The following is a 24,976-nucleotide window of genomic DNA, read 5'->3' on the forward strand; positions in this document are numbered from 1 at the left end:
TGGTACGTTGATAGAAACAATAACAAACACAAACACACACACAAATTTCAAGCTTTCGCAACCCACGGTTGCTTCATCAGGAAAGAGGAAGGAGAGGGAAAGACGAAAGGATGTGGGTTTTAAGGGAGAGGGTAAGGAGTCATTCCAATCCCGGGAGTGGAAAGACTTACCTTAGGGGGGAAAAAAACAGGTATACACTCACACACACACACATATCCATCCGGACATATACAGACACAAGCAGACACTTGCAAAGGCAAAGAGTTTGGGCAGAGATGTCAGTTGAGGCGGAAGTACAGAGGCAAATATGTTGTTGAATGACCGGTGAGGTATGAGCGGCGGCAACTTGAAATTAGCGGAGGTCGAGGCCTGGTGGGTAATGGAAAGAGAGGATATACTGAAGAGCAAGTTCCCATCTCCGGAGTTCTGATAGGTTGGTGTTAGTGGGAATTATCCAGATAACCCAGACGGTGTAACACTGTGCCAAGATGTGCTGGCCGTGCACCAAGGCATGTTTAGCCACAGGGTGATCCTCATTACCAACAAACATTGTCTGCCTGTGTCCATTCATGCGAATGGACAGTTTGTTGCTGGTCTTTCCCACATAGAAAGCTTCACACTTCACAGTGTAGGTAGGTCAGTTGGTAAATCACGTGGGTGCTTTCACACGTGGCTCTGCCTTTGATTGTGTACACCTTCCGGGTTACAGGACTGGAATAGGTGGTGTTGGGAGGGTGCATGGGACAGGTTTTACACCGGGGGCAGTTACAAGGGTAGGAGCCAGAGGGTAAGGAAGGTGGTTTGGGGATTTCATAGGGATGAACCAAGAGATTACGAAGGTTAGGTGGACGGCGGAAAGACACTCTTGGTGGAGTGGGGAGGATTTCATGAAGGATGGATCTCATTTCAGAGATATATATATATATTGATACTTTTAGTGACAAGAAAAACAGACTCACGGGTTCCATCCAAGGTCCTGAGGATTTAGATACAATATTCCTGCTCGAGAAACTGTGGCAGGTGTGGCAGTTCGTAAACTGGATATTTCAAAAAGCAGGCGCATCACAGGTGTTAGAGCAATACGCTCATTACTAGCAAGTGTCAAAATTTTATTGTCATCCATTACTGTGTTTAAAGACTCAATCCACATAGGGTCAATGTCTCCATCAAGAACAATCCATTTTGGTCCATCACCCGATAAATTGGCCTGATCTCGCATGAGGGCTGAAAGAAGGCCTGTAACAAGATAATAAATGGCAAAATCTTTCATTTCCATAAGCTTAGATATTGTTAGACCACAGCACGTGGTCACACACTGAACAAAAATGTGTGCCACATCTTAATATTGCACTGCTCTGCCAGACTATAAATGAGAAGGATATAACTTTCTTTGTGAACACAGTTGTACTCAGCAAACAGCCTTGGCTCATGATTTCATTTCCAAATACACAGCTTTCCTGTCATGTAGACTACTATCACAACATGCCACAGACACTAAATCATTTCTAACACACTGTTTCCAAAAGTTAATTGATTTCTATCAAACCAAACTACAGTATTTTATCCTGTAACTGTTGGTAAAAATCTGATTGGCTATTAGATTGCTATTCATACAGGAGTGTCTGAAAAAAGGCATATCCATTACACATTCTCCATGGAAAATGTGTCATTCAAATGCATTTACTGCATAATTATTGGTCACTACAACATATCCTCAAAATGTGTTCTACATGAGGAATACCAAATAGGAATCATTACTTCCTAGAATAGTGGTTCATGTTGCTTTTCATGTACACGCAACAGCATTCTTATGATGCAGATCTGACAGATAATCAGTTATTTTGTTCACTCCCTCAACATTTACTGCTACAACCATTCCATTTCTGCCCAGCAAATTATAATACACTCATACCTCTGATGACTAGATAACAACATATGGTGGCCATGAACTCCAAAAATAGTAAAAGTATCTTTCTTTTTTTTTTTCATTTTTTTTCCACACTGAGTCATAAAACCTTTTATTCTTGCAACACTTCTACAATGTTATCTTCCAGTGAATAGCAATCACCTACAGTAGTTTGTACAGATGCTTTCTCATGATGTGGTCGAGAAATTCTACTTTGATTATGATTATAAAGTTCATTTCATTATTTTCAATGTTTCAAGCCCAGTTCTCTTTTCTACTTCACTTCAGCTCCCTGTCTACATCAGGACAGTGTGTCATATAACTAATAATCTCTGTAACATAAAGAGAAGTTAGCACTATTACCATAATTTTTCTTCCTTTTTTTGTGAAGTACTTATTTAACTCAAAAGTGACAGAACTTGACAGCTCTGATTATCAAACAAAATTAACTGGGCACCTTCTCATGAGAAAAAGAGAGCCTTTGCATGAGAAAGAGAGAGAGAGAGAGAGAGAAGAAGAATGATCCCCCTGCTTCTCTCCATTAATCCATATAATCTTAGGAACTCAGTCTTACATTCATCACCATTCATCATCATTTGGTCCTGTAATCATTAATATGAAACAGCATTATGGCATATGTTTATATATGGAAGGAACGTTATAAGGGCTGGGACACATGTGAAAGTTTTTTGCTATCAGACTGTCAGGTACTCCCAGATAGTACTCACAGAATTGTTTGCACTAAGGACAAATTTTTGCATTTTTGCTAACATTTACTGTCCGATAGTCTCTTGTGAGTACTTCCTTTGTGTGTCTGAGAGTCTTGTGTGAACAGATGTAGGAGCATTCACACAGCATGATGAGAGTGTCCATGAGAGATGAGAGAAGCTTGCATAGTCAGTCAATGTGACCGACAAGTTCATGACAGCAACCATAAGAGCCTGCTGCTGCTCAAGGAGAGATTGGAGCACTGCCTCCATGGACAGAAGAACTAAAGGAACAATCAAATAGAATGAGCATTCAAAACTGAACACCACGCTCTTCACCATTTGTGTCGCACTTTAAGACACAAACAACCGTACAGCCACAGTGAGCAAAACTTTATTCTTCTTACACATACAAATAAACAACAGTTGAGAATATAGATACCACATAGAAACAATCAAGTTACTCATACAAGCAGCTGCAGACAATAAGTATGAGCACAATATGAGGGCAAATGCCTGCTACACTGCACTTATAAGCAGGTAGACAGTGCAGTGGATACCATGCCATGTGCACAAGCCATGTGGCCAACTGCAGCCAGCCTCTGGTGATCGGCCTGCACAGATGCAAATGGTGGAATATTTGATGTGTCGTGTGCCACCAGCCTTGTGCTGGAACAAATATCCAAGTATTATGTACAGGGTTATAGTAAGAACTAAAACAGCTCACGAATCTCAGAGACCCTGCACATAGGCATACAAGCTATGCCCTATGCCTGACAATCATACTGCATAAAGCAGAAGCAGAACAGAGTAAGTAAAGCTGTGAGAAATGCTAAACTTAACTATGCCCACACATTAATAAACAACAGAGATATATCAGCTGTCCAATGGTCTTGATATAGGCAAGGTAAAAGATGCTGCTGATCCCTTTGTTCCAGCCTAAGAACTGAACCGGTACTTCATATTACCTGTAACCACAGCTGAATCGGGATTGAAACATAGACTCATTGTTTACTTCATGGGGGCAAATGACTGTAGATATAAAAAATTCTATCTAAAGCATGTTAATTGCAATACCATCAAAAGCCATCATGTGTGTCAGACTGGTCATGATGAAATTTGTTATTGACCCACTACTGACCACTATAACAGATATCTTCAACCACTCCTTAACCACAGCTGTTTTCCCTGAAACCTGGAAGCAGGGACAAGTTAAGTCACTACCTAAATGGACATTGACACAGCACCCTATGATTACTGACCTATTTGCAATATTCCTGCATAGTCCACAGCCAGCTAACAAACTACATAACTACAAACAACCTACTAGACATATATCAATCAAGTTTCCATAAACATAACAGCACAACATCTGTCTTAATAAAGGTAGCAGATGACCTCACACTTGCCGTGGATGCACTAGAGGCGACTATTATGTGTGTCTTAGACTTCAGCAAAGTCTTTGAAAAGGTTGATTTTGGCATGTTACTGATCAAACGTAGTAGCTAAATTTCTCACCAAGTGCAGTGCAATGGCTTCACTCAAGTCTGAGTGTCATGTCCGGCACCATAAAGTCGCAGTGGAGGCGAGTAGTACCAGGTGTCCCCCTGGGTTCAGTTTTAGGTCCTATACTCCTTTCATTGTATGTCAATGATTTGTCATTGGTTTTGTCCTACCGCAAATACCACATGCGCGCTAATGACCTCCAGTTGTACCTTAGTGTAAACCCAATAAACCTGGAGACAACTCTCGAGAATCTCAGTATGACCTGTGTGCACTATCAAAGTGGGTACAGAATATAGGGTTAAAGTTCAAGCCATGCAAAACCCAAGTGGTACTGGTTGGTCATTGCAGGCTCATTAGCCAGAAAAACTGAGAATCTCTATCGTGTTTAATTCTAAATGAGACAAATATCACTTTCTCTCCCTCACCAAAAAGTCTAGGACTAATAACAGATGAAAATCTAAATTTGCCTGAGCATGTAGCTGCAATTTGCAAAAATGCTTCAGCATCTCTCCATGACCCACAAAAATATAAAAAGCTCTTCCATCTTGACCTCAAAAAGAATCTTGTATAAACACTTATATTCTCAATAATTGATTACAGTGATGTTATCCTGCAAGGTCTTTTCCAAGAAAGCTCATGGTACCTGGAACTGGTTATCAATGCTTGTGGTCATTATATGTGTGATGTTTCCCTCTCTGACCATACTTCACCATCATATGCACAGCTATCATGGCTGTGTACAGACAAGTGTAGACATTTCCTTAACCTCCGTCTTATCTGCTGTCTTATCAATGTACACTGTCCCTCATATCCATCCTCAACCTTAACAATCTTGCCTGAACAATGTGGTAGAAACAGCTGTTCCCATCAGAGCAAAATCCTTTCTGCCCCATTCCACCATTTAGCCACTTTCTCGAAGTTCTTCTCAGCAGCAGGAGCCCGACTCTGGAATAACCTCTTCCATTATACTAGAGAACTGATTAACATCTCCAGCTTCAGAAGACAGTTAATGAAATTTTTACTGAAACAACAAGAATGACTACCGCTGTCCCTATACACACTTGTTACCAATGTGCTTCATTCTTTCCAACCAGACGTTCCTCACTTCTCACAAGCAGCTGCTGCAGTTACATTTTATATGCAAACATTTTAAGTTAGGTTTTACTGTGACTATTACTGATATAAAATAAGCAATAAGTTCCACTGTTACCAGTCATTTCGATGGTTTAAATCTCCATCATCAGGTGGATCTACATGTGTTCAAACAACATGTGTCTGTTGTGTTACAATTTTGGGGTAACTTGTGGGGCTGTTCAGTGGAGAAACAAAACACTATTTTACAACATGTTTTTGAGGAGATTTTTGACTAAAAACTAAACATATATCTAAAGGTTGAAATAAACAAGTGAAAAAGAATACAGATGGGGCCTGGAACTACTAGGTGCGAAGAACAATATAGCAAAAAGAAAGATGATGAGACTTACCAAACAAAAGCGCTGGCAGGTCGATAGACACACAAACAAACACAAACATACACACAAAATCTAGCTTTCGCAACCAACGGTTGCCTCGTCAGGAAAGAGGGAAGGAGAAGGAAAGACAAAAGGATATGGGTTTTAAGGGAGAGGGTAAGGAGTCACTCCAATCCCGGGAGCGGAAAGACTTACCTTAGGGGGAAAAAAGGACAGGTATACACTTGCACACACACACATATCCATCCACACATACAAGACACAAGCAGACATTTGTAAAGGCAAAGAGTTTGAGCAGAGATGTCAGTCGGGACGGAAGTACAGAGGCAAAGATGATGTTGAAAGACAGGTGAGGTATGAGCGGCGGCAGATTGAAATTAGGAATTAGCGGAGATTGAGGCCTGGCGGATAGCGAGAAGAGAGGATATACTGAAGGGCAAGTTCCCATCTCCGGAGTTCTGACAGGTTGGTGTTAGTGGGAAGTATCCAGATAACCCGGACGGTGTAACACTGTGCCAAGATGTGCTGGCCGTGCACCAAGGCATGTTTAGCCACAGGGTGATCCTCATTGCCAACAAACACTGTCTGCCTGTGTCCATTCATGCGAATGGACAGTTTGTTGCTGGTAATTCCCACATAGAACGCTTCACAGTGTAGGCAGGTCAGTTGGTAAATCACGTGGGTGCTTTCACACGTGGCTCTGCCTTTGATCGTGTACACCTTCCGGGTTACAGGACTGGAATAGGTGGTGGTGGGAGGGTGCATGGGACAGGTTTTACACCGGGGACGGTTACAGGGGTAGGAGCCAGAGGGTAGGGAAGGTGGTTTGGGGATTTCATAGGGATGAACTAAGAGGTTACGAAGGTTGGGTGGACGGCGGAAAGACACTCTTGGTGGAGTGGGGAGGATTTCATGAAGGATGGATCTCATTTCAGGGCAGGATTTGAGGAAGTCGTATCCCTGCTGGAGAGCCACATTCAGATTCTGATCCAGTCCCGGAAAGTATCCTGTCACAAGTGGGGCACTTTTGGGGTTCTTCTGTGGAGGGTTCCGGGTTTGAGGAGATGAGGAAGTGGCTCTGGTTATTTGCTTCTGTACCAGGTCGGGAGGGTAGTTACGGGATGCAAAAGCTGTTTTCAGGTTGTTGGTGTAATGGTTCAAGGATTCCGGACTGGAGCAGATTCGTTTGCCACGAAGACCTAGGCTGTAGGGAAGGGACCGTTTGATGTGGAATGGGTGGCAGCTGTCATAATGGAGGTACTGTTGCTTGTTGGTGGGTTTGATGTGGACGGACGTGTGAAGCTGGCCATTGGACAGGTGGAGGTCAACGTCAAGGAAAGTGGCATGGGATTTAGAGTAGGACCAGGTGAATCTGATGGAACCAAAGGAGTTGAGGTTGGAGAGGAAATTCTGGAGTTCTTCTTCACTGTGAGTCCAGATCATGAAAATGTCATCAATAAATCTGTACCAAACTTTGGGTTGGCAGGCCTGGGTAACCAAGATGGCTTCCTCTAAGCGACCCATGAATAGGTTGGCGTACGAGGGGGCCATCCTGGTACCCATGGCTGTTCCCTTTAATTGCTGGTATGTCTGGCCTTCAAAAGTGAAGAAGTTGTGGGTCAGGATGAAGCTGGCTAAGGTAATGAGGAAAGAGGTTTTAGGTAGGGCGGCAGGTGATCGGCGTGAAAGGAAGTGCTCCATCGCAGCGAGGCCCTGGACATGCGGAATATTTGTGTATTAGGAAGTGGCATCAATGGTTACAAGGATGGTTTCCGGGGGTAACAGACTGGGTAGGGATTCCAGGCGTTCGAGAAAGTGGTTGGTGTCTTTGATGAAGGATGGGAGACTGCATGTAATGGGTTGAAGGTGTTGATCTACGTAGGCAGAGATGCGTTCTGTGGGGGCTTGGTAACCAGCTACAATGGGACGGCCGGGATGATTGGGTTTGTGAATTTTGGGAAGAAGGTAGAAGGTAGGGGTGCGGGGTGTTGGTGGGGTCAGGAGGTTGATGGAGTCAGGTGAAAGGTTTTGTAGGGGGCCTAAGGTTCTGAGGATTCCTTGAAGCTCCGCCTGGACATCAGGAATGGGATTACCATGGCAAACTTTGTAAGTAGTGTTGTCTGAAAGCTGACGCAGTCCCTCAGCCACATACTCCCGACGATCAAGTACCACAGTCGTGGAACCCTTGTCCGCCGGAAGAATGACGATGGATTGGTCAGCCTTCAGATCACGCATAGCTTGGGCTTCAGCAGTGGTGATGTTGGGAGTAGGATTAAGGTTTTTTAAGAAGGATTGAGAGGCAAGGCTGGAAGTCAGAAATTCCTGGAAGGTTAGGAGAGGGTGATTTTGAGGAAGAGGAGGTGGGTCCCGCTGTGACGGAGGACGGAACTGTTCCAGGCATGGTTCAATTTGGATAGTATCTTGGGGAGTTGGATCATTAGGAGTAGGATTAGGATCATTTTTCTTCGTGGCAAAGTGATATTTCCAGCAGAGAGTACGGGTGTAGGACAGTAAATCTTTGACAAGGGCTGTTTGGTTGAATCTGGGAGTGGGGCTGAAGGTGAGGCCTTTGGATAGGACAGAGGTTTCGGATTGGGAGAGAGGTTTGGAGGAGAGGTTAACTACTGAATTGGGGTGTTGTGGTTCCAGATTGTGTTGATTGGAATTTTGAGGTTTTGGGGGGAGTGGAGCTGGAAGTGGGAGATTGAGTAGATGGGAGAGACTGGGTTTGTGTGCAATGAGAGGAGGTAGAGGTTTGCTGGAAAGGTTGTGAAGGGTGAGTGAGTTGCCTTTCCGGAGGTGGGAAACCAGGAGATTGGATAGTTTTTTAAGGTGGAAGGTGGCATGCTTTTCTAATTTGCGGTTGGCCTGTAGGAGGATGCTCTGAACAACCGGTGTGGATGTGGGAGAGGAAAGATTGAGGACTTTTATTAGGGACAGGAGTTGATGGGTGTGTTGATTGGCTGAGTGGATGTGTAGGTGAAGGATTAGGTGGGTGAGGGCAATGGATTGTTCGGTTTGGAACTGGTATAGGGACTGATGGAAAGAAGGGTTGCAGCCAGAGATGGGAACTTTAAGTGTGAGGCCTTTGGGGGTGATGCCAAATGTCAGACAAGCCTGAGAAAATAAAATATGGGAGTGTAATCTGGCTAGGGCGAAGGCATGTTTGCGGAGGGAATGTAAATAAAACTTAATGGGGTCGTTGTGGAGGTGTTGTGAGGGTGACATGGTACTAGAAGGTGGAAAGTGGAACACGAGGCTGAAATGAAAATGAAAATAAATATAAAAATATATGGGGAGAGATAAAGGTAAAACTAGAAAGCAAATGGAGATCTGGTGTGAAAAAAGGAGAAAAAGGGTTGGTTAGAGCTGGGCTATGTTGATCCTGTGGTGAACTTGTGTAGGTAAATAATGATGTGCATAAAGGTTAGGTGGTTGTGTTGCTGCCAAAACACGTTAAATGGTGGAGAAATACGGGAAAATTTCGAAAAAACTACGTGAGGATGTATTAAAAGGGTGGTTTGGTGGTGGCAGATTATGGAAATGAAGCTAACAATTGTCTGATGAAGAAATAATGACGTTAAAACCTGTGGGAAGCGGCTAAAAATGATCGATGATGTGAGAAAAACGGAAATGGAAATAAAGCAAAAGATATTAAAACTAGCCGAAAAGGTTGTTTAATAGCTGAAAGGAACTGTTTGTGAACTGGAAACGGTGGATTTTATAGCAGCGGTAGTGTTGAAAGCGGAAAAAAAAAAAAAAAAATTTTGGTTATGGTTTGGAAGTGGGTTACGTATTGTTACGTATTATTGAGTATATATCGGCGGGATAAAATTGTATACTGGATTACGGTAAAAAAAGGAGAAGGTGAATAGAAAGTAAAACTGCTGGCAAAAACAGAAGGAGGAAATAAGATGACAGAAAAGACTACAAAATGTAACAGGGACAATAACAATAACAATAACAAACGTGATTGTTGGGTTCAAATTAATGATATGAATATAATAGAGGGAAACATTCCACGTGGGAAAAATATATTTAAAAAGAAAGATGATGAGACTTACCAAACAAAAGCGCTGGCAGGTCGATAGACACACAAACAAACACAAACATACACACAAAATCTAGCTTTCGCAACCAACGGTTGCCTCGTCAGGAAAGAGGGAAGGAGAAGGAAAGACAAAAGGATATGGGTTTTAAGGGAGAGGGTAAGGAGTCACTCCAATCCCGGGAGCGGAAAGACTTACCTTAGGGGGAACAAAGGACAGGTATACACTCGCACACACACACATATCCATCCACACATACAAGACACAAGCAGACATTTGTAAAGGCAAAGAGTTTGAGCAGAGATGTCAGTCGGGACGGAAGTACAGAGGCAAAGATGATGTTGAAAGACAGGTGAGGTATGAGCGGCGGCAGATTGAAATTAGGAACTAGCGGAGATTGAGGCCTGGCGGATAGCGAGAAGAGAGGATATGCTGAAGGGCAAGTTCCCATCTCCGGAGTTCTGACAGGTTGGTGTTAGTGGGAAGTATCCAGATAACCCGGACGGTGTAACACTGTGCCAAGATGTGCTGGCCGTGCACCAAGGCATGTTTAGCCACAGGGTGATCCTCATTACCAACAAACACTGTCTGCCTGTGTCCATTCATGCGAATGGACAGTTTGTTGCTGGTCATTCCCACATAAAACGCTTCACAGTGTAGGCAGGTCAGTTGGTAAATCACGTGGGTGCTTTCACACGTGGCTCTGCCTTTGATCGTGTACACCTTCCGGGTTACAGGACTGGAATAGGTGGTGGTGGGAGTGTGCATGGGACAGGTTTTACACCGGGGACGGTTACAGGGGTAGGAGCCAGAGGGTAGGGAAGGTGGTTTGGGGATTTCATAGGGATGAACTAAGAGGTTACGAAGGTTGGGTGGACGGCGGAAAGACACTCTTGGTGGAGTGGGGAGGATTTCATGAAGGATGGATCTCATTTCAGGGCAGGATTTGAGGAAGTCGTATCCCTGCTGGAGAGCCACATTCAGATTCTGATCCAGTCCCGGAAAGTATCCTGTCACAAGTGGGGCACTTTTGGGGTTCTTCTGTGGAGGGTTCCGGGTTTGAGGAGATGAGGAAGTGGCTCTGGTTATTTGCTTCTGTACCAGGTCGGGAGGGTAGTTACGGGATGCAAAAGCTGTTTTCAGGTTGTTGGTGTAATGGTTCAAGGATTCCGGACTGGAGCAGATTCGTTTGCCACGAAGACCTAGGCTGTAGGGAAGGGACCGTTTGATGTGGAATGGGTGGCAGCTGTCATAATGGAGGTACTGTTGCTTGTTGGTGGGTTTGATGTGGACGGACGTGTGAAGCTGGCCATTGGACAGGTGGAGGTCAACGTCAAGGAAAGTGGCATGGGATTTAGAGTAGGACCAGGTGAATCTGATGGAACCAAAGGAGTTGAGGTTGGAGAGGAAATTCTGGAGTTCTTCTTCACTGTGAGTCCAGATCATGAAAATGTCATCAATAAATCTGTACCAAACTTTGGGTTGGCAGGCCTGGGTAACCAAGATGGCTTCCTCTAAGCGACCCATGAATAGGTTGGCGTACGAGGGGGCCATCCTGGTACCCATGGCTGTTCCCTTTAATTGCTGGTATGTCTGGCCTTCAAAAGTGAAGAAGTTGTGGGTCAGGATGAAGCTGGCTAAGGTAATGAGGAAAGAGGTTTTAGGTAGGGCGGCAGGTGATCGGCGTGAAAGGAAGTGCTCCATCGCAGCGAGGCCCTGGACATGCGGAATATTTGTGTATTAGGAAGTGGCATCAATGGTTACAAGGATGGTTTCCGGGGGTAACAGACTGGGTAGGGATTCCAGGCGTTCGAGAAAGTGGTTGGTGTCTTTGATGAAGGATGGGAGACTGCATGTAATGGGTTGAAGGTGTTGATCTACGTAGGCAGAGATGCGTTCTGTGGGGGCTTGGTAACCAGCTACAATGGGACGGCCGGGATGATTGGGTTTGTGAATTTTGGGAAGAAGGTAGAAGGTAGGGGTGCGGGGTGTTGGTGGGGTCAGGAGGTTGATGGAGTCAGGTGAAAGGTTTTGTAGGGGGCCTAAGGTTCTGAGGATTCCTTGAAGCTCCGCCTGGACATCAGGAATGGGATTACCATGGCAAACTTTGTAAGTAGTGTTGTCTGAAAGCTGACGCAGTCCCTCAGCCACATACTCCCGACGATCAAGTACCACAGTCGTGGAACCCTTGTCCGCCGGAAGAATGACGATGGATTGGTCAGCCTTCAGATCACGCATAGCTTGGGCTTCAGCAGTGGTGATGTTGGGAGTAGGATTAAGGTTTTTTAAGAAGGATTGAGAGGCAAGGCTGGAAGTCAGAAATTCCTGGAAGGTTAGGAGAGGGTGATTTTGAGGAAGAGGAGGTGGGTCCCGCTGTGACGGAGGACGGAACTGTTCCAGGCATGGTTCAATTTGGATAGTATCTTGGGGAGTTGGATCATTAGGAGTAGGATTAGGATCATTTTTCTTCGTGGCAAAGTGATATTTCCAGCAGAGAGTACGGGTGTAGGACAGTAAATCTTTGACAAGGGCTGTTTGGTTGAATCTGGGAGTGGGGCTGAAGGTGAGGCCTTTGGATAGGACAGAGGTTTCGGATTGGGAGAGAGGTTTGGAGGAGAGGTTAACTACTGAATTGGGGTGTTGTGGTTCCAGATTGTGTTGATTGGAATTTTGAGGTTTTGGGGGGAGTGGAGCTGGAAGTGGGAGATTGAGTAGATGGGAGAGACTGGGTTTGTGTGCAATGAGAGGAGGTTGAGGTTTGCTGGAAAGGTTGTGAAGGGTGAGTGAGTTGCCTTTCCGGAGGTGGGAAACCAGGAGATTGGATAGTTTTTTAAGGTGGAGGGTGGCATGCTTTTCTAATTTGCGGTTGGCCTGTAGGAGGATGCTCTGAACAACCGGTGTGGATGTGGGAGAGGAAAGATTGAGGACTTTTATTAGGGACAGGAGTTGATGGGTGTGTTGATTGGCTGAGTGGATGTGTAGGTGAAGGATTAGGTGGGTGAGGGCAATGGATTGTTCGGTTTGGAACTGGTATAGGGACTGATGGAAGGAAGGGTTGCAGCCAGAGATGGGAACTTTAAGTGTGAGGCCTTTGGGGGTGATGCCAAATGTCAGACAAGCCTGAGAAAATAAAATATGGGAGTGTAATCTGGCTAGGGCGAAGGCATGTTTGCGGAGGGAATGTAAATAAAACTTAATGGGGTCGTTGTGGAGGTGTTGTGAGGGTGACATGGTACTAGAAGGTGGAAAGTGGAACACGAGGCTGAAATGAAAATGAAAATAAATATAAAAATATATGGGGAGAGATAAAGGTAAAACTAGAAAGCAAATGGAGATCTGGTGTGAAAAAAGGAGAAAAAGGGTTGGTTAGAGCTGGGCTATGTTGATCCTGTGGTGAACTTGTGTAGGTAGATAATGATGTGCATAAAGGTTAGGTGGTTGTGTTGCTGCCAAAACACGTTAAATGGTGGAGAAATACGGGAAAATTTCGAAAAAACTACGTGAGGATGTATTAAAAGGGTGGTTTGGTGGTGGCAGATTATGGAAATGAAGCTAACAATTGTCTGATGAAGAAATAATGACGTTAAAACCTGTGGGAAGCGGCTAAAAATGATCGATGATGTGAGAAAAACGGAAATGGAAATAAAGCAAAAGATATTAAAACTAGCCGAAAAGGTTGTTTAATAGCTGAAAGGAACTGTTTGTGAACTGGAAACGGTGGATTTTATAGCAGCGGTAGTGTTGAAAGCGGAAAAAAAAAAAAAAATTTTGGTTATGGTTTGGAAGTGGGTTACGTATTGTTACGTATTATTGAGTATATATCGGCGGGATAAAATTGTATACTGGATTACGGTAAAAAAAGGAGAAGGTGAATAGAAAGTAAAACTGCTGGCAAAAACAGAAGGAGGAAATAAGATGACAGAAAAGACTACAAAATGTAACAGGGACAATAACAATAACAATAACAAACGTGATTGTTGGGTTCAAATTAATGATATGAATATAATAGAGGGAAACATTCCACGTGGGAAAAATATATTTAAAAAGAAAGATGATGAGACTTACCAAACAAAAGCGCTGGCAGGTCGATAGACACACAAACAAACACAAACATACACACAAAATCTAGCTTTCGCAACCAACGGTTGCCTCGTCAGGAAAGAGAGAAGGAGAAGGAAAGACAAAAGGATATGGGTTTTAAGGGAGAGGGTAAGGAGTCACTCCAATCCCGGGAGCGGAAAGACTTACCTTAGGGGGAACAAAGGACAGGTATACACTCGCACACACACACATATCCATCCACACATACAAGACACAAGCAGACATTTGTAAAGGCAAAGAGTTTGAGCAGAGATGTCAGTCGGGACGGAAGTACAGAGGCAAAGATGATGTTGAAAGACAGGTGAGGTATGAGCGGCGGCAGATTGAAATTAGGAACTAGCGGAGATTAAGGCCTGGCGGATAGCGAGAAGAGAGGATATGCTGAAGGGCAAGTTCCCATCTCCGGAGTTCTGACAGGTTGGTGTTAGTGGGAAGTATCCAGATAACCCGGACGGTGTAACACTGTGCCAAGATGTGCTGGCCGTGCACCAAGGCATGTTTAGCCACAGGGTGATCCTCATTACCAACAAACACTGTCTGCCTGTGTCCATTCATGCGAATGGACAGTTTGTTGCTGGTCATTCCCACATAGAATGCTTCACAGTGTAGGCAGGTCAGTTGGTAAATCACGTGGGTGCTTTCACACGTGGCTCTGCCTTTGATCGTGTACACCTTCCGGGTTACAGGACTGGAATAGGTGGTGGTGGGAGGGTGCATGGGACAGGTTTTACACCGGGGACGGTTACAGGGGTAGGAGCCAGAGGGTAGGGAAGGTGGTTTGGGGATTTCATAGGGATGAACTAAGAGGTTACGAAGGTTGGGTGGACGGCGGAAAGACACTCTTGGTGGAGTGGGGAGGATTTCATGAAGGATGGATCTCATTTCAGGGCAGGATTTGAGGAAGTCGTATCCCTGCTGGAGAGCCACATTCAGAATCTGATCCAGTCCCGGAAAGTATCCTGTCACAAGTGGGGCACTTTTGGGGGTCTTCTGTGGAGGGTTCCGGGATTGAGGAGATGAGGAAGTGGCTCTGGTTATTTGCTTCTGTACCAGGTCGGGAGGGTAGTTACGGGATGCAAAAGCTGTTTTCAGGTTGTTGGTGTAATGGTTCAAGGATTCCGGACTGGAGCAGATTCGTTTGCCACGAAGACCTAGGCTGTAGGGAAGGGACTGTTTGATGTGGAATGGGTGGCAGCTGTCATAATGGAGGTACTGTTGCTTGTTGGTGGGTTTGATGTGGACGGACGTGTGAAGCTGGCCATTGGACAGGTGGAGGTCAACGTCAAGGAAAGTGGCATGGGATTTAGAGTAGGACCAGGTGAATCTGATGGAACCAAAGGAGTTGAGGTTGGAGAGGAAATTCTGGAGTTCTTCTTCACTGTGAGTCCAGATCATGAAAATGTCATCAATAAATCTGTACCAAACTTTGGGTTGGCAGGCCTGGGTAACCAAGAAGGCTTCCTCTAAGCGACCCATGAATAGGTTGGCGTACGAGGGGGCCATCCTGGTACCCATGGCTGTTCCCTTTAATTGCTGGTATGTCAGGCCTTCAAAAGTGAAGAAGTTGTGGGTCAGGATGAAGCTGGCTAAGGTAATGAGGAAAGAGGTTTTATGTAGGGCGGCAGGTGATCGGCGTGAAAGGAAGTGCTCCATCGCAGCGAGGCCCTGGACATGCGGAATATTTGTGTATAAGGAAGTGGCATCAATGGTTACAAGGATGGTTTCCGGGGGTAACAGACTGGGTAGGGATTCCAGGCGTTCGAGAAAGTGGTTGGTGTCTTTGATGAAGGATGGGAGACTGCATGTAATGGGTTGAAGGTGTTGATCTACGTAGGCAGAGATGCGTTCTGTGGGGGCTTGGTAACCAGCTACAATGGGACGGCCGGGATGATTGGGTTTGTGAATTTTGGGAAGAAGGTAGAAGGTAGGGGTGCGGGGTGTTGGTGGGGTCAGGAGGTTGATGGAGTCAGGTGAAAGGTTTTGTAGGGGGCCTAAGGTTCTGAGGATTCCTTGAAGCTCCGCCTGGACATCAGGAATGGGATTACCATGGCAAACTTTGTAAGTAGTGTTGTCTGAAAGCTGACGCAGTCCCTCAGCCACATACTCCCGACGATCAAGTACCACAGTCGTGGAACCCTTGTCCGCCGGAAGAATGACGATGGATTGGTCAGCCTTCAGATCACGCATAGCTTGGGCTTCAGCAGTGGTGATGTTGGGAGTAGGATTAAGGTTTTTTAAGAAGGATTGAGAGGCAAGGCTGGAAGTCAGAAATTCCTGGAAGGTTAGGAGAGGGTGATTTTGAGGAAGAGGAGGTGGGTCCCGCTGTGACGGAGGACGGAACTGTTCCAGGCATGGTTCAATTTGGATAGTATCTTGGGGAGTTGGATCATTAGGAGTAGGATTAGGATCATTTTTCTTCGTGGCAAAGTGATATTTCCAGCAGAGAGTACGGGTGTAGGACAGTAAATCTTTGACAAGGGCTGTTTGGTTGAATCTGGGAGTGGGGCTGAAGGTGAGGCCTTTGGATAGGACAGAGGTTTCGGATTGGGAGAGAGGTTTGGAGGAGAGGTTAACTACTGAATTGGGGTGTTGTGGTTCCAGATTGTGTTGATTGGAATTTTGAGGTTTTGGGGGGAGTGGAGCTGGAAGTGGGAGATTGAGTAGATGGGAGAGACTGGGTTTGTGTGCAATGAGAGGAGGTAGAGGTTTGCTGGAAAGGTTGTGAAGGGTGAGTGAGTTGCCTTTCCGGAGGTGGGAAACCAGGAGATTGGATAGTTTTTTAAGGTGGAGGGTGGCATGCTTTTCTAATTTGCGGTTGGCCTGTAGGAGGATGCTCTGAACAACCGGTGTGGATGTGGGAGAGGAAAGATTGAGGACTTTTATTAGGGACAGGAGTTGATGGGTGTGTTGATTGGCTGAGTGGATGTGTAGGTGAAGGATTAGGTGGGTGAGGGCAATGGATTGTTCGGTTTGGAACTGGTATAGGGACTGATGGAAAGAAGGGTTGCAGCCAGAGATGGGAACTTTAAGTGTGAGGCCTTTGGGGGTGATGCCAAATGTCAGACAAGCCTGAGAAAATAAAATATGGGAGTGTAATCTGGCTAGGGCGAAGGCATGTTTGCGGAGGGAATGTAAATAAAACTTAATGGGGTCGTTGTGGAGGTGTTGTGAGGGTGACATGGTACTAGAAGGTGGAAAGTGGAACACGAGGCTGAAATGAAAATGAAAATAAATATAAAAATATATGGGGAGAGATAAAGGTAAAACTAGAAAGCAAATGGAGATCTGGTGTGAAAAAAGGAGAAAAAGGGTTGGTTAGAGCTGGGCTATGTTGATCCTGTGGTGAACTTGTGTAGGTAGATAATGATGTGCATAAAGGTTAGGTGGTTGTGTTGCTGCCAAAACACGTTAAATGGTGGAGAAATACGGGAAAATTTCGAAAAAACTACGTGAGGATGTATTAAAAGGGTGGTTTGGTGGTGGCAGATTATGGAAATGAAGCTAACAATTGTCTGATGAAGAAATAATGACGTTAAAACCTGTGGGAAGCGGCTAAAAATGATCGATGATGTGAGAAAAACGGAAATGGAAATAAAGCAAAAGATATTAAAACTAGCCGAAAAGGTTGTTTAATAGCTGAAAGGAACTGTTTGTGAACTGGAAACGGTGGATTTTATAGCAGCGGTAGTGTTGAAAGCGGAAAAAAAAAAAAAAAAATTTTGGTTATGGTTTGGAAGTGGGTTACGTATTGTTACGTATTATTGAGTATATATCGGCGGGATAAAATTGTATACTGGATTACGGTAAAAAAAGGAGAAGGTGAATAGAAAGTAAAACTGCTGGCAAAAACAGAAGGAGGAAATAAGATGACAGAAAAGACTACAAAATGTAACAGGGACAATAACAATAACAATAACAAACGTGATTGTTGGGTTCAAATTAATGATATGAATATAATAGAGGGAAACATTCCACGTGGGAAAAATATATTTAAAAAGAAAGATGATGAGACTTACCAAACAAAAGCGCTGGCAGGTCGATAGACACACAAACAAACACAAACATACACACAAAATCTAGCTTTCGCAACCAACGGTTGCCTCGTCAGGAAAGAGGGAAGGAGAAGGAAAGACAAAAGGATATGGGTTTTAAGGGAGAGGGTAAGGAGTCACTCCAATCCCGGGAGCGGAAAGACTTACCTTAGGGGGAACAAAGGACAGGTATACACTCGCACACACACACATATCCATCCACACATACAAGACACAAGCAGACATTTGTAAAGGCAAAGAGTTTGAGCAGAGATGTCAGTCGGGACGGAAGTACAGAGGCAAAGATGATGTTGAAAGACAGGTGAGGTATGAGCGGCGGCAGATTGAAATTAGGAACTAGCGGAGATTGAGGCCTGGCGGATAGCGAGAAGAGAGGATATGCTGAAGGGCAAGTTCCCATCTCCGGAGTTCTGACAGGTTGGTGTTAGTGGGAAGTATCCAGATAACCCGGACGGTGTAACACTGTGCCAAGATGTGCTGGCCGTGCACCAAGGCATGTTTAGCCACAGGGTGATCCTCATTACCAACAAACACTGTCTGCCTGTGTCCATTCATGCGAATGGACAGTTTGTTGCTGGTCATTCCCACATAAAACGCTTCACAGTGTAGGCAGGTCAGTTGGTAAATCACGTGGGTGCTTTCACACGTGGCTCTGCCTTTGATCGTGTACACCTTCCGGGTTACAGGACTGGAATAGGTGGTGGTGGGAGGGTGCATGGGACAGGTTTTACACCGGGGACGGTTACAGGGGTAGGAGCCAGAGGGTAGGGAAGGTGGTTTGGGGATTTCATAGGGATGAACTAAGAGGTTACGAAGGTTGGGTGGACGGCGGAAAGACACTCTTGGTGGAGTGGGGAGGATTTCATGAAGGATGGATCTCATTTCAGGGCAGGATTTGAGGAAGTCGTATCCCTGCTGGAGAGCCACATTCAGAATCTGATCCAGTCCCGGAAAGTATACTGTCACAAGTGGGGCACTTTTGGGGGTCTTCTGTGGAGGGTTCCGGGTTTGAGGAGATGAGGAAGTGGCTCTGGTTATTTGCTTCTGTACCAGGTCGGGAGGGTAGTTACGGGATGCAAAAGCTGTTTTCAGGTTGTTGGTGTAATGGTTCAAGGATTCCGGACTGGAGCAGATTCGTTTGCCACGAAGACCTAGGCTGTAGGGAAGGGACCGTTTGATGTGGAATGGGTGGCAGCTGTCATAATGGAGGTACTGTTGCTTGTTGGTGGGTTTGATGTGGACGGACGTGTGAAGCTGGCCATTGGACAGGTGGAGGTCAACGTCAAGGAAAGTGGCATGGGATTTAGAGTAGGACCAGGTGAATCTGATGGAACCAAAGGAGTTGAGGTTGGAGAGGAAATTCTGGAGTTCTTCTTCACTGTGAGTCCAGATCATGAAAATGTCATCAATAAATCTGTACCAAACTTTGGGTTGGCAGGCCTGGGTAACCAAGAAGGCTTCCTCTAAGCGACCCATGAATAGGTTGGCGTACGAGGGGGCCATCCTGGTACCCATGGCTGTTCCCTTTAATTGCTGGTATGTCTGGCCTTCAAAAGTGAAGAAGTTGTGGGTCAGGATGAAGCTGGCTAAGGTAATGAGGAAAGAGGTTTTAGGTAGGGCGGCAGGTGATCGGCGTGAAAGGAAGTGCTCCATCGCAGCGAGGCCCTGGACATGCGGAATATTTGTGTATAAGGAAGTGGCATCAATGGTTACAAGGATGGTTTCCGGGGGTAACAGACTGGGTAGGGATTCCAGGCGTTCGAGAAAGTGGTTGGTGTCTTTGATGAAGGATGGGAGACTGCATGTAATGGGTTGAAGGTGTTGATCTACGTAGGCAGAGATGCGAGATGCGTTCTGTGGGGGCTTGGTAACCAGCTACAATGGGATGGCCGGGATGATTGGGTTTGTGAATTTTGGGAAGAAGGTAGAAGGTAGGGGTGCGGGGTGTTGGTGGGGTCAGGAGATTGATGGAGTCAGGTGAAAGGTTTTGTAGGGGGCCTAAGGTTCTGAGGATTCCTTGAAGCTCCGCCTGGACATCAGGAATGGGATTACCATGGCAAACTTTGTAAGTAGTGTTGTCTGAAAGCTGACGCAGTCCCTCAGCCACATACTCCCGACGATCAAGTACCACAGTCCGTCCCGACTTCCGTCCCGACTGACATCTCTGCTCAAACTCTTTGCCTTTACAAATGTCTGCTTGTGTCTTGTATGTGTGTATGGATATGTGTGTGTGTGCGAGTGTATACCTGTCCTTTTTTCCCCCTAAGGTAAGTCTTTCCGCTCCCGGGATTGGAGTGACTCCTTACCCTCTCCCTTAAAACCCATATCCTTTTGTCTTTCCTTCTCCTTCCCTCTTTCCTGACGAGGCAACCATTGGTTGCGAAAGCTAGATTTTGTGTGTATGTTTGTGTTTGTTTGTGTGTCTATCGACCTGCCAGTGCTTTTGTTTGGTAAGTCTCATCATCTTTCTTTTTAAATATATTTTTCCCACGTGGAATGTTTCCCTCTATTATATGCATATCATTAATTTGAACCCAACAATCACGTTTGTTATTGTTATTGTTATTGTCCCTGTTACATTTCGTAGTCTTTTCTGTCATCTTATTTCCTCCTTCTGTTTTTGCCAGCAGTTTTACTTTCTATTCACCTTCTCCTTTTCTTACCGTAATCCAGTATACAATTTTATCCCGCCGATATATACTCAATAATACGTAACAATACGTAACCCACTTCCAAACCATAACCAAAATTTTTTTTTTTTTTTCCGCTTTCAACACTACCGCTGCTATAAAATCCACCGTTTCCAGTTCACAAACAGTTCCTTTCAGCTATTAAACAACCTTTTCGGCTAGTTTTAATATCTTTTGCTTTATTTCCATTTCCGTTTTTCTCACATCATCGATCATTTTTAGCCGCTTCCCACAGGTTTTAACGTCATTATTTCTTCATCAGACAATTGTTAGCTTCATTTCCATAATCTGCCACCACCAAACCACCCTTTTAATACATCCTCACGTAGTTTTTTCGAAATTTTCCCGTATTTCTCCACCATTTAACGTGTTTTGGCAGCAACACAACCACCTAACCTTTATGCACATCATTATCTACCTACACAAGTTCACCACAGGATCAACATAGCCCAGCTCTAACCAACCCTTTTTCTCCTTTTTTCACACCAGATCTCCATTTGCTTTCTAGTTTTACCTTTATCTCTCCCCATATATTTTTATATTTATTTTCATTTTCATTTCAGCCTCGTGTTCCACTTTCCACCTTCTAGTACCATGTCACCCTCACAACACCTCCACAACGACCCCATTAAGTTTTATTTACATTCCCTCCGCAAACATGCCTTCGCCCTAGCCAGATTACACTCCCATATTTTATTTTCTCAGGCTTGTCTGACATTTGGCATCACCCCCAAAGGCCTCACACTTAAAGTTCCCATCTCTGGCTGCAACCCTTCTTTCCATCAGTCCCTATACCAGTTCCAAACCGAACAATCCATTGCCCTCACCCACCTAATCCTTCACCTACACATCCACTCAGCCAATCAACACACCCATCAACTCCTGTCCCTAATAAAAGTCCTCAATCTTTCCTCTCCCACATCCACACCGGTTGTTCAGAGCATCCTCCTACAGGCCAACCGCAAATTAGAAAAGCATGCCACCCTCCACCTTAAAAAACTATCCAATCTCCTGGTTTCCCACCTCCGGAAAGGCAACTCACTCACCCTTCACAACCTTTCCAGCAAACCTCTACCTCCTCTCATTGCACACAAACCCAGTCTCTCCCATCTACTCAATCTCCCACTTCCAGCTCCACTCCCCCCAAAACCTCAAAATTCCAATCAACACAATCTGGAACCACAACACCCCAATTCAGTAGTTAACCTCTCCTCCAAACCTCTCTCCCAATCCGAAACCTCTGTCCTATCCAAAGGCCTCACTTTCAGCCCCACTCCCAGATTCAACCAAACAGCCCTTGTCAAAGATTTACTGTCCTACACCCGTACTCTCTGCTGGAAATATCACTTTGCCACGAAGAAAAATGATCCTAATCCTACTCCTAATGATCCAACTCCCCAAGATACTATCCAAATTGAACCATGCCTGGAACAGTTCCGTCCTCCGTCACAGCGGGACCCACCTCCTCTTCCTCAAAATCACCCTCTCCTAACCTTCCAGGAATTTCTGACTTCCAGCCTTGCCTCTCAATCCTTCTTAAAAAACCTTAATCCTACTCCCAACATCACCACTGCTGAAGCCCAAGCTATGCGTGATCTGAAGGCTGACCAATCCATCGTCATTCTTCCGGCGGACAAGGGTTCCACGACTGTGGTACTTGATCGTCGGGAGTATGTGGCTGAGGGACTGCGTCAGCTTTCAGACAACACTACTTACAAAGTTTGCCATGGTAATCCCATTCCTGATGTCCAGGCGGAGCTTCAAGGAATCCTCAGAACCTTAGGCCCCCTACAAAACCTTTCACCTGACTCCATCAACCTCCTGACACCACCAACACCCCGCACCCCTACCTTCTACCTTCTTCCCAAAATTCACAAACCCAATCATCCCGGCCGTCCCATTGTAGCTGATTACCAAGCCCCCACAGAACGCATCTCTGCCTACGTAGATCAACACCTTCAACCCATTACATGCAGTCTCCCATCCTTCATCAAAGACACCAACCACTTTCTGGAACGCCTGGAATCCCTACCCAGTCTGTTACCCCCGGAAACCATCCTTGTAACCATTGATGCCACTTCCTTATACACAAATATTCCGCATGTCCAGGGCCTCGCTGCGATGGAGCACTTCCTTTCACGCCGATCACCTGCCGCCCTACCTAAAACCTCTTTCCTCATTACCTTAGCCAGCTTCATCCTGACCCACAACTTCTTCACTTTTGAAGGCCAGACATACCAGCAATTAAAGGGAACAGCCATGGGTACCAGGATGGCCCCCTCGTACGCCAACCTATTCATGGGTCGCTTAGAGGAAGCCTTCTTGGTTACCCAGGCCTGCCAACCCAAAGTTTGGTTCAGATTTATTGATGACATTTTCATGATCTGGACTCACAGTGAAGAAGAACTCCAGAATTTCCTCTCCAACCTCAACTCCTTTGGTTCCATCAGATTCACCTGGTCCTACTCTAAATCCCATGCCACTTTCCTTGACGTTGACCTCCACCTGTCCAATGGCCAGCTTCACACGTCCGTCCACATCAAACCCACCAACAAGCAACAGTACCTCCATTATGACAGCTGCCACCCATTCCACATCAAACGGTCCCTTCCCTACAGCCTAGGTCTTCGTGGCAAACGAATCTGCTCCAGTCCGGAATCCTTGAACCATTACACCAACAACCTGAAAACAGCTTTTGCATCCCGTAACTACCCTCCCGACCTGGTACAGAAGCAAATAACCAGAGCCACTTCCTCATCTCCTCAAACCCGGAACCCTCCACAGAAGACCCCCAAAAGTGCCCCACTTGTGACAGGATATTTTCCGGGACTGGATCAGATTCTGAATGTGGCTCTCCAGCAGGGATACGACTTCCTCAAATCCTGCCCTGAAATGAGATCCATCCTTCATGAAATCCTCCCCACTCCACCAAGAGTGTCTTTCCGCCGTCCACCCAACCTTCGTAACCTCTTAGTTCATCCCTATGAAATCCCCAAACCACCTTCCCTACCCTCTGGCTCCTACCCCTGTAACCGTCCCCGGTGTAAAACCTGTCCCATGCACCCTCCCACCACCACCTATTCCAGTCCTGTAACCCGGAAGGTGTACATGATCAAAGGCAGAGCCACGTGTGAAAGCACCCACGTGATTTACCAACTGACCTGCCTACACTGTGAAGCGTTCTATGTGGGAATGACCAGCAACAAACTGTCCATTCGCATGAATGGACACAGGCAGACAGTGTTTGTTGGTAATGAGGATCACCCTGTGGCTAAACATGCCTTGGTGCACGGCCAGCACATCTTGGCACAGTGTTACACCGTCCGGGTTATCTGGATACTTCCCACTAACACCAACCTGTCAGAACTCCGGAGATGGGAACTTGCCCTTCAGCATATCCTCTCTTCTCGCTATCCGCCAGGCCTCAATCTCCGCTAGTTCCTAATTTCAATCTGCCGCCGCTCATACCTCACCTGTCTTTCAACATCATCTTTGCCTCTGTACTTCCGTCCCGACTGACATCTCTGCTCAAACTCTTTGCCTTTACAAATGTCTGCTTGTGTCTTGTATGTGTGGATGGATATGTGTGTGTGTGCGAGTGTATACCTGTCCTTTGTTCCCCCTAAGGTAAGTCTTTCCGCTCCCGGGATTGGAGTGACTCCTTACCCTCTCCCTTAAAACCCATATCCTTTTGTCTTTCCTTCTCCTTCCCTCTTTCCTGACGAGGCAACCGTTGGTTGCGAAAGCTAGATTTTTGTGTGTATGTTTGTGTTTGTTTGTGTGTCTATCGACCTGCCAGCGCTTTTGTTTGGTAAGTCTCATCATCTTTCTTTTTAAATATAGTTTTCCCACGTGGAATGTTTCCCTCTATTATATTCAGAACAATATAGCAAAATAGAAACATTATCTTGAAGTACAAAGAATATATACCATAACATCATTATTTTGGAATTGTGGAGAGCTCTGTTTGAATTGTTGAATACATGCATTGGAATAAAAATTTCAAGGGTATGCAAATCCTTTTCTCCACTTGACAGTGCTCAAATTTCCCCAAAATCACAACACAACACACACGTATGTCATACTAACACATGTAAATCCATCTGACGATTGAGGTTCAAGCCTTCAAAATGTGTTGTGCATATAAATCAACAGTGACTGGTAACAGTAAACTTATTGCTGCAGTTCTCTTAACTTTCTTTTCCCCAGAACTCCCTGTACCAGAAAACATCTATTTTGTATAACTATAAATTCTTTTTATATCTGCAGCTATTATTATTGTTATTGTTGTCCCCATTATTATTATTATTATTATTATTATTATTATTATTACTACTAATATTAATATTGTTAATATTAGTGGCAGCAGCAGTAATAGAAGTTCTGTCAGTAGTAACTTCATTAGTTCATAGTCAGTATTATTTACTCACACTGCCTCTATAGACACTCAAATCATTTTAATACTATTTGTCATATTAAAATTGTCATTTCAT

The 24,976-nt window shown here is 45.1% G+C and overlaps 1 protein-coding gene across 1 annotated transcript in view; it reads right to left on the bottom strand.

The window, feature by feature from the left end:
• The window catches only part of LOC126161033 (dynein beta chain, ciliary-like), a 784,705-nt gene that overhangs the window by 118,204 nt on the left and 641,525 nt on the right, over positions 1-24,976 (bottom strand). The window contains exon 43 of the mRNA XM_049916954.1: positions 960-1,236. Coding sequence (XP_049772911.1) covers positions 960-1,236 — 277 coding nt within the window. The remainder of the gene's footprint in view (positions 1-959; positions 1,237-24,976) is intronic.

The sequence above is a fragment of the Schistocerca cancellata genome, chromosome 2 (genome assembly GCF_023864275.1).
Source record: "Schistocerca cancellata isolate TAMUIC-IGC-003103 chromosome 2, iqSchCanc2.1, whole genome shotgun sequence".
NCBI lineage: Eukaryota > Metazoa > Arthropoda > Insecta > Orthoptera > Acrididae > Schistocerca > Schistocerca cancellata.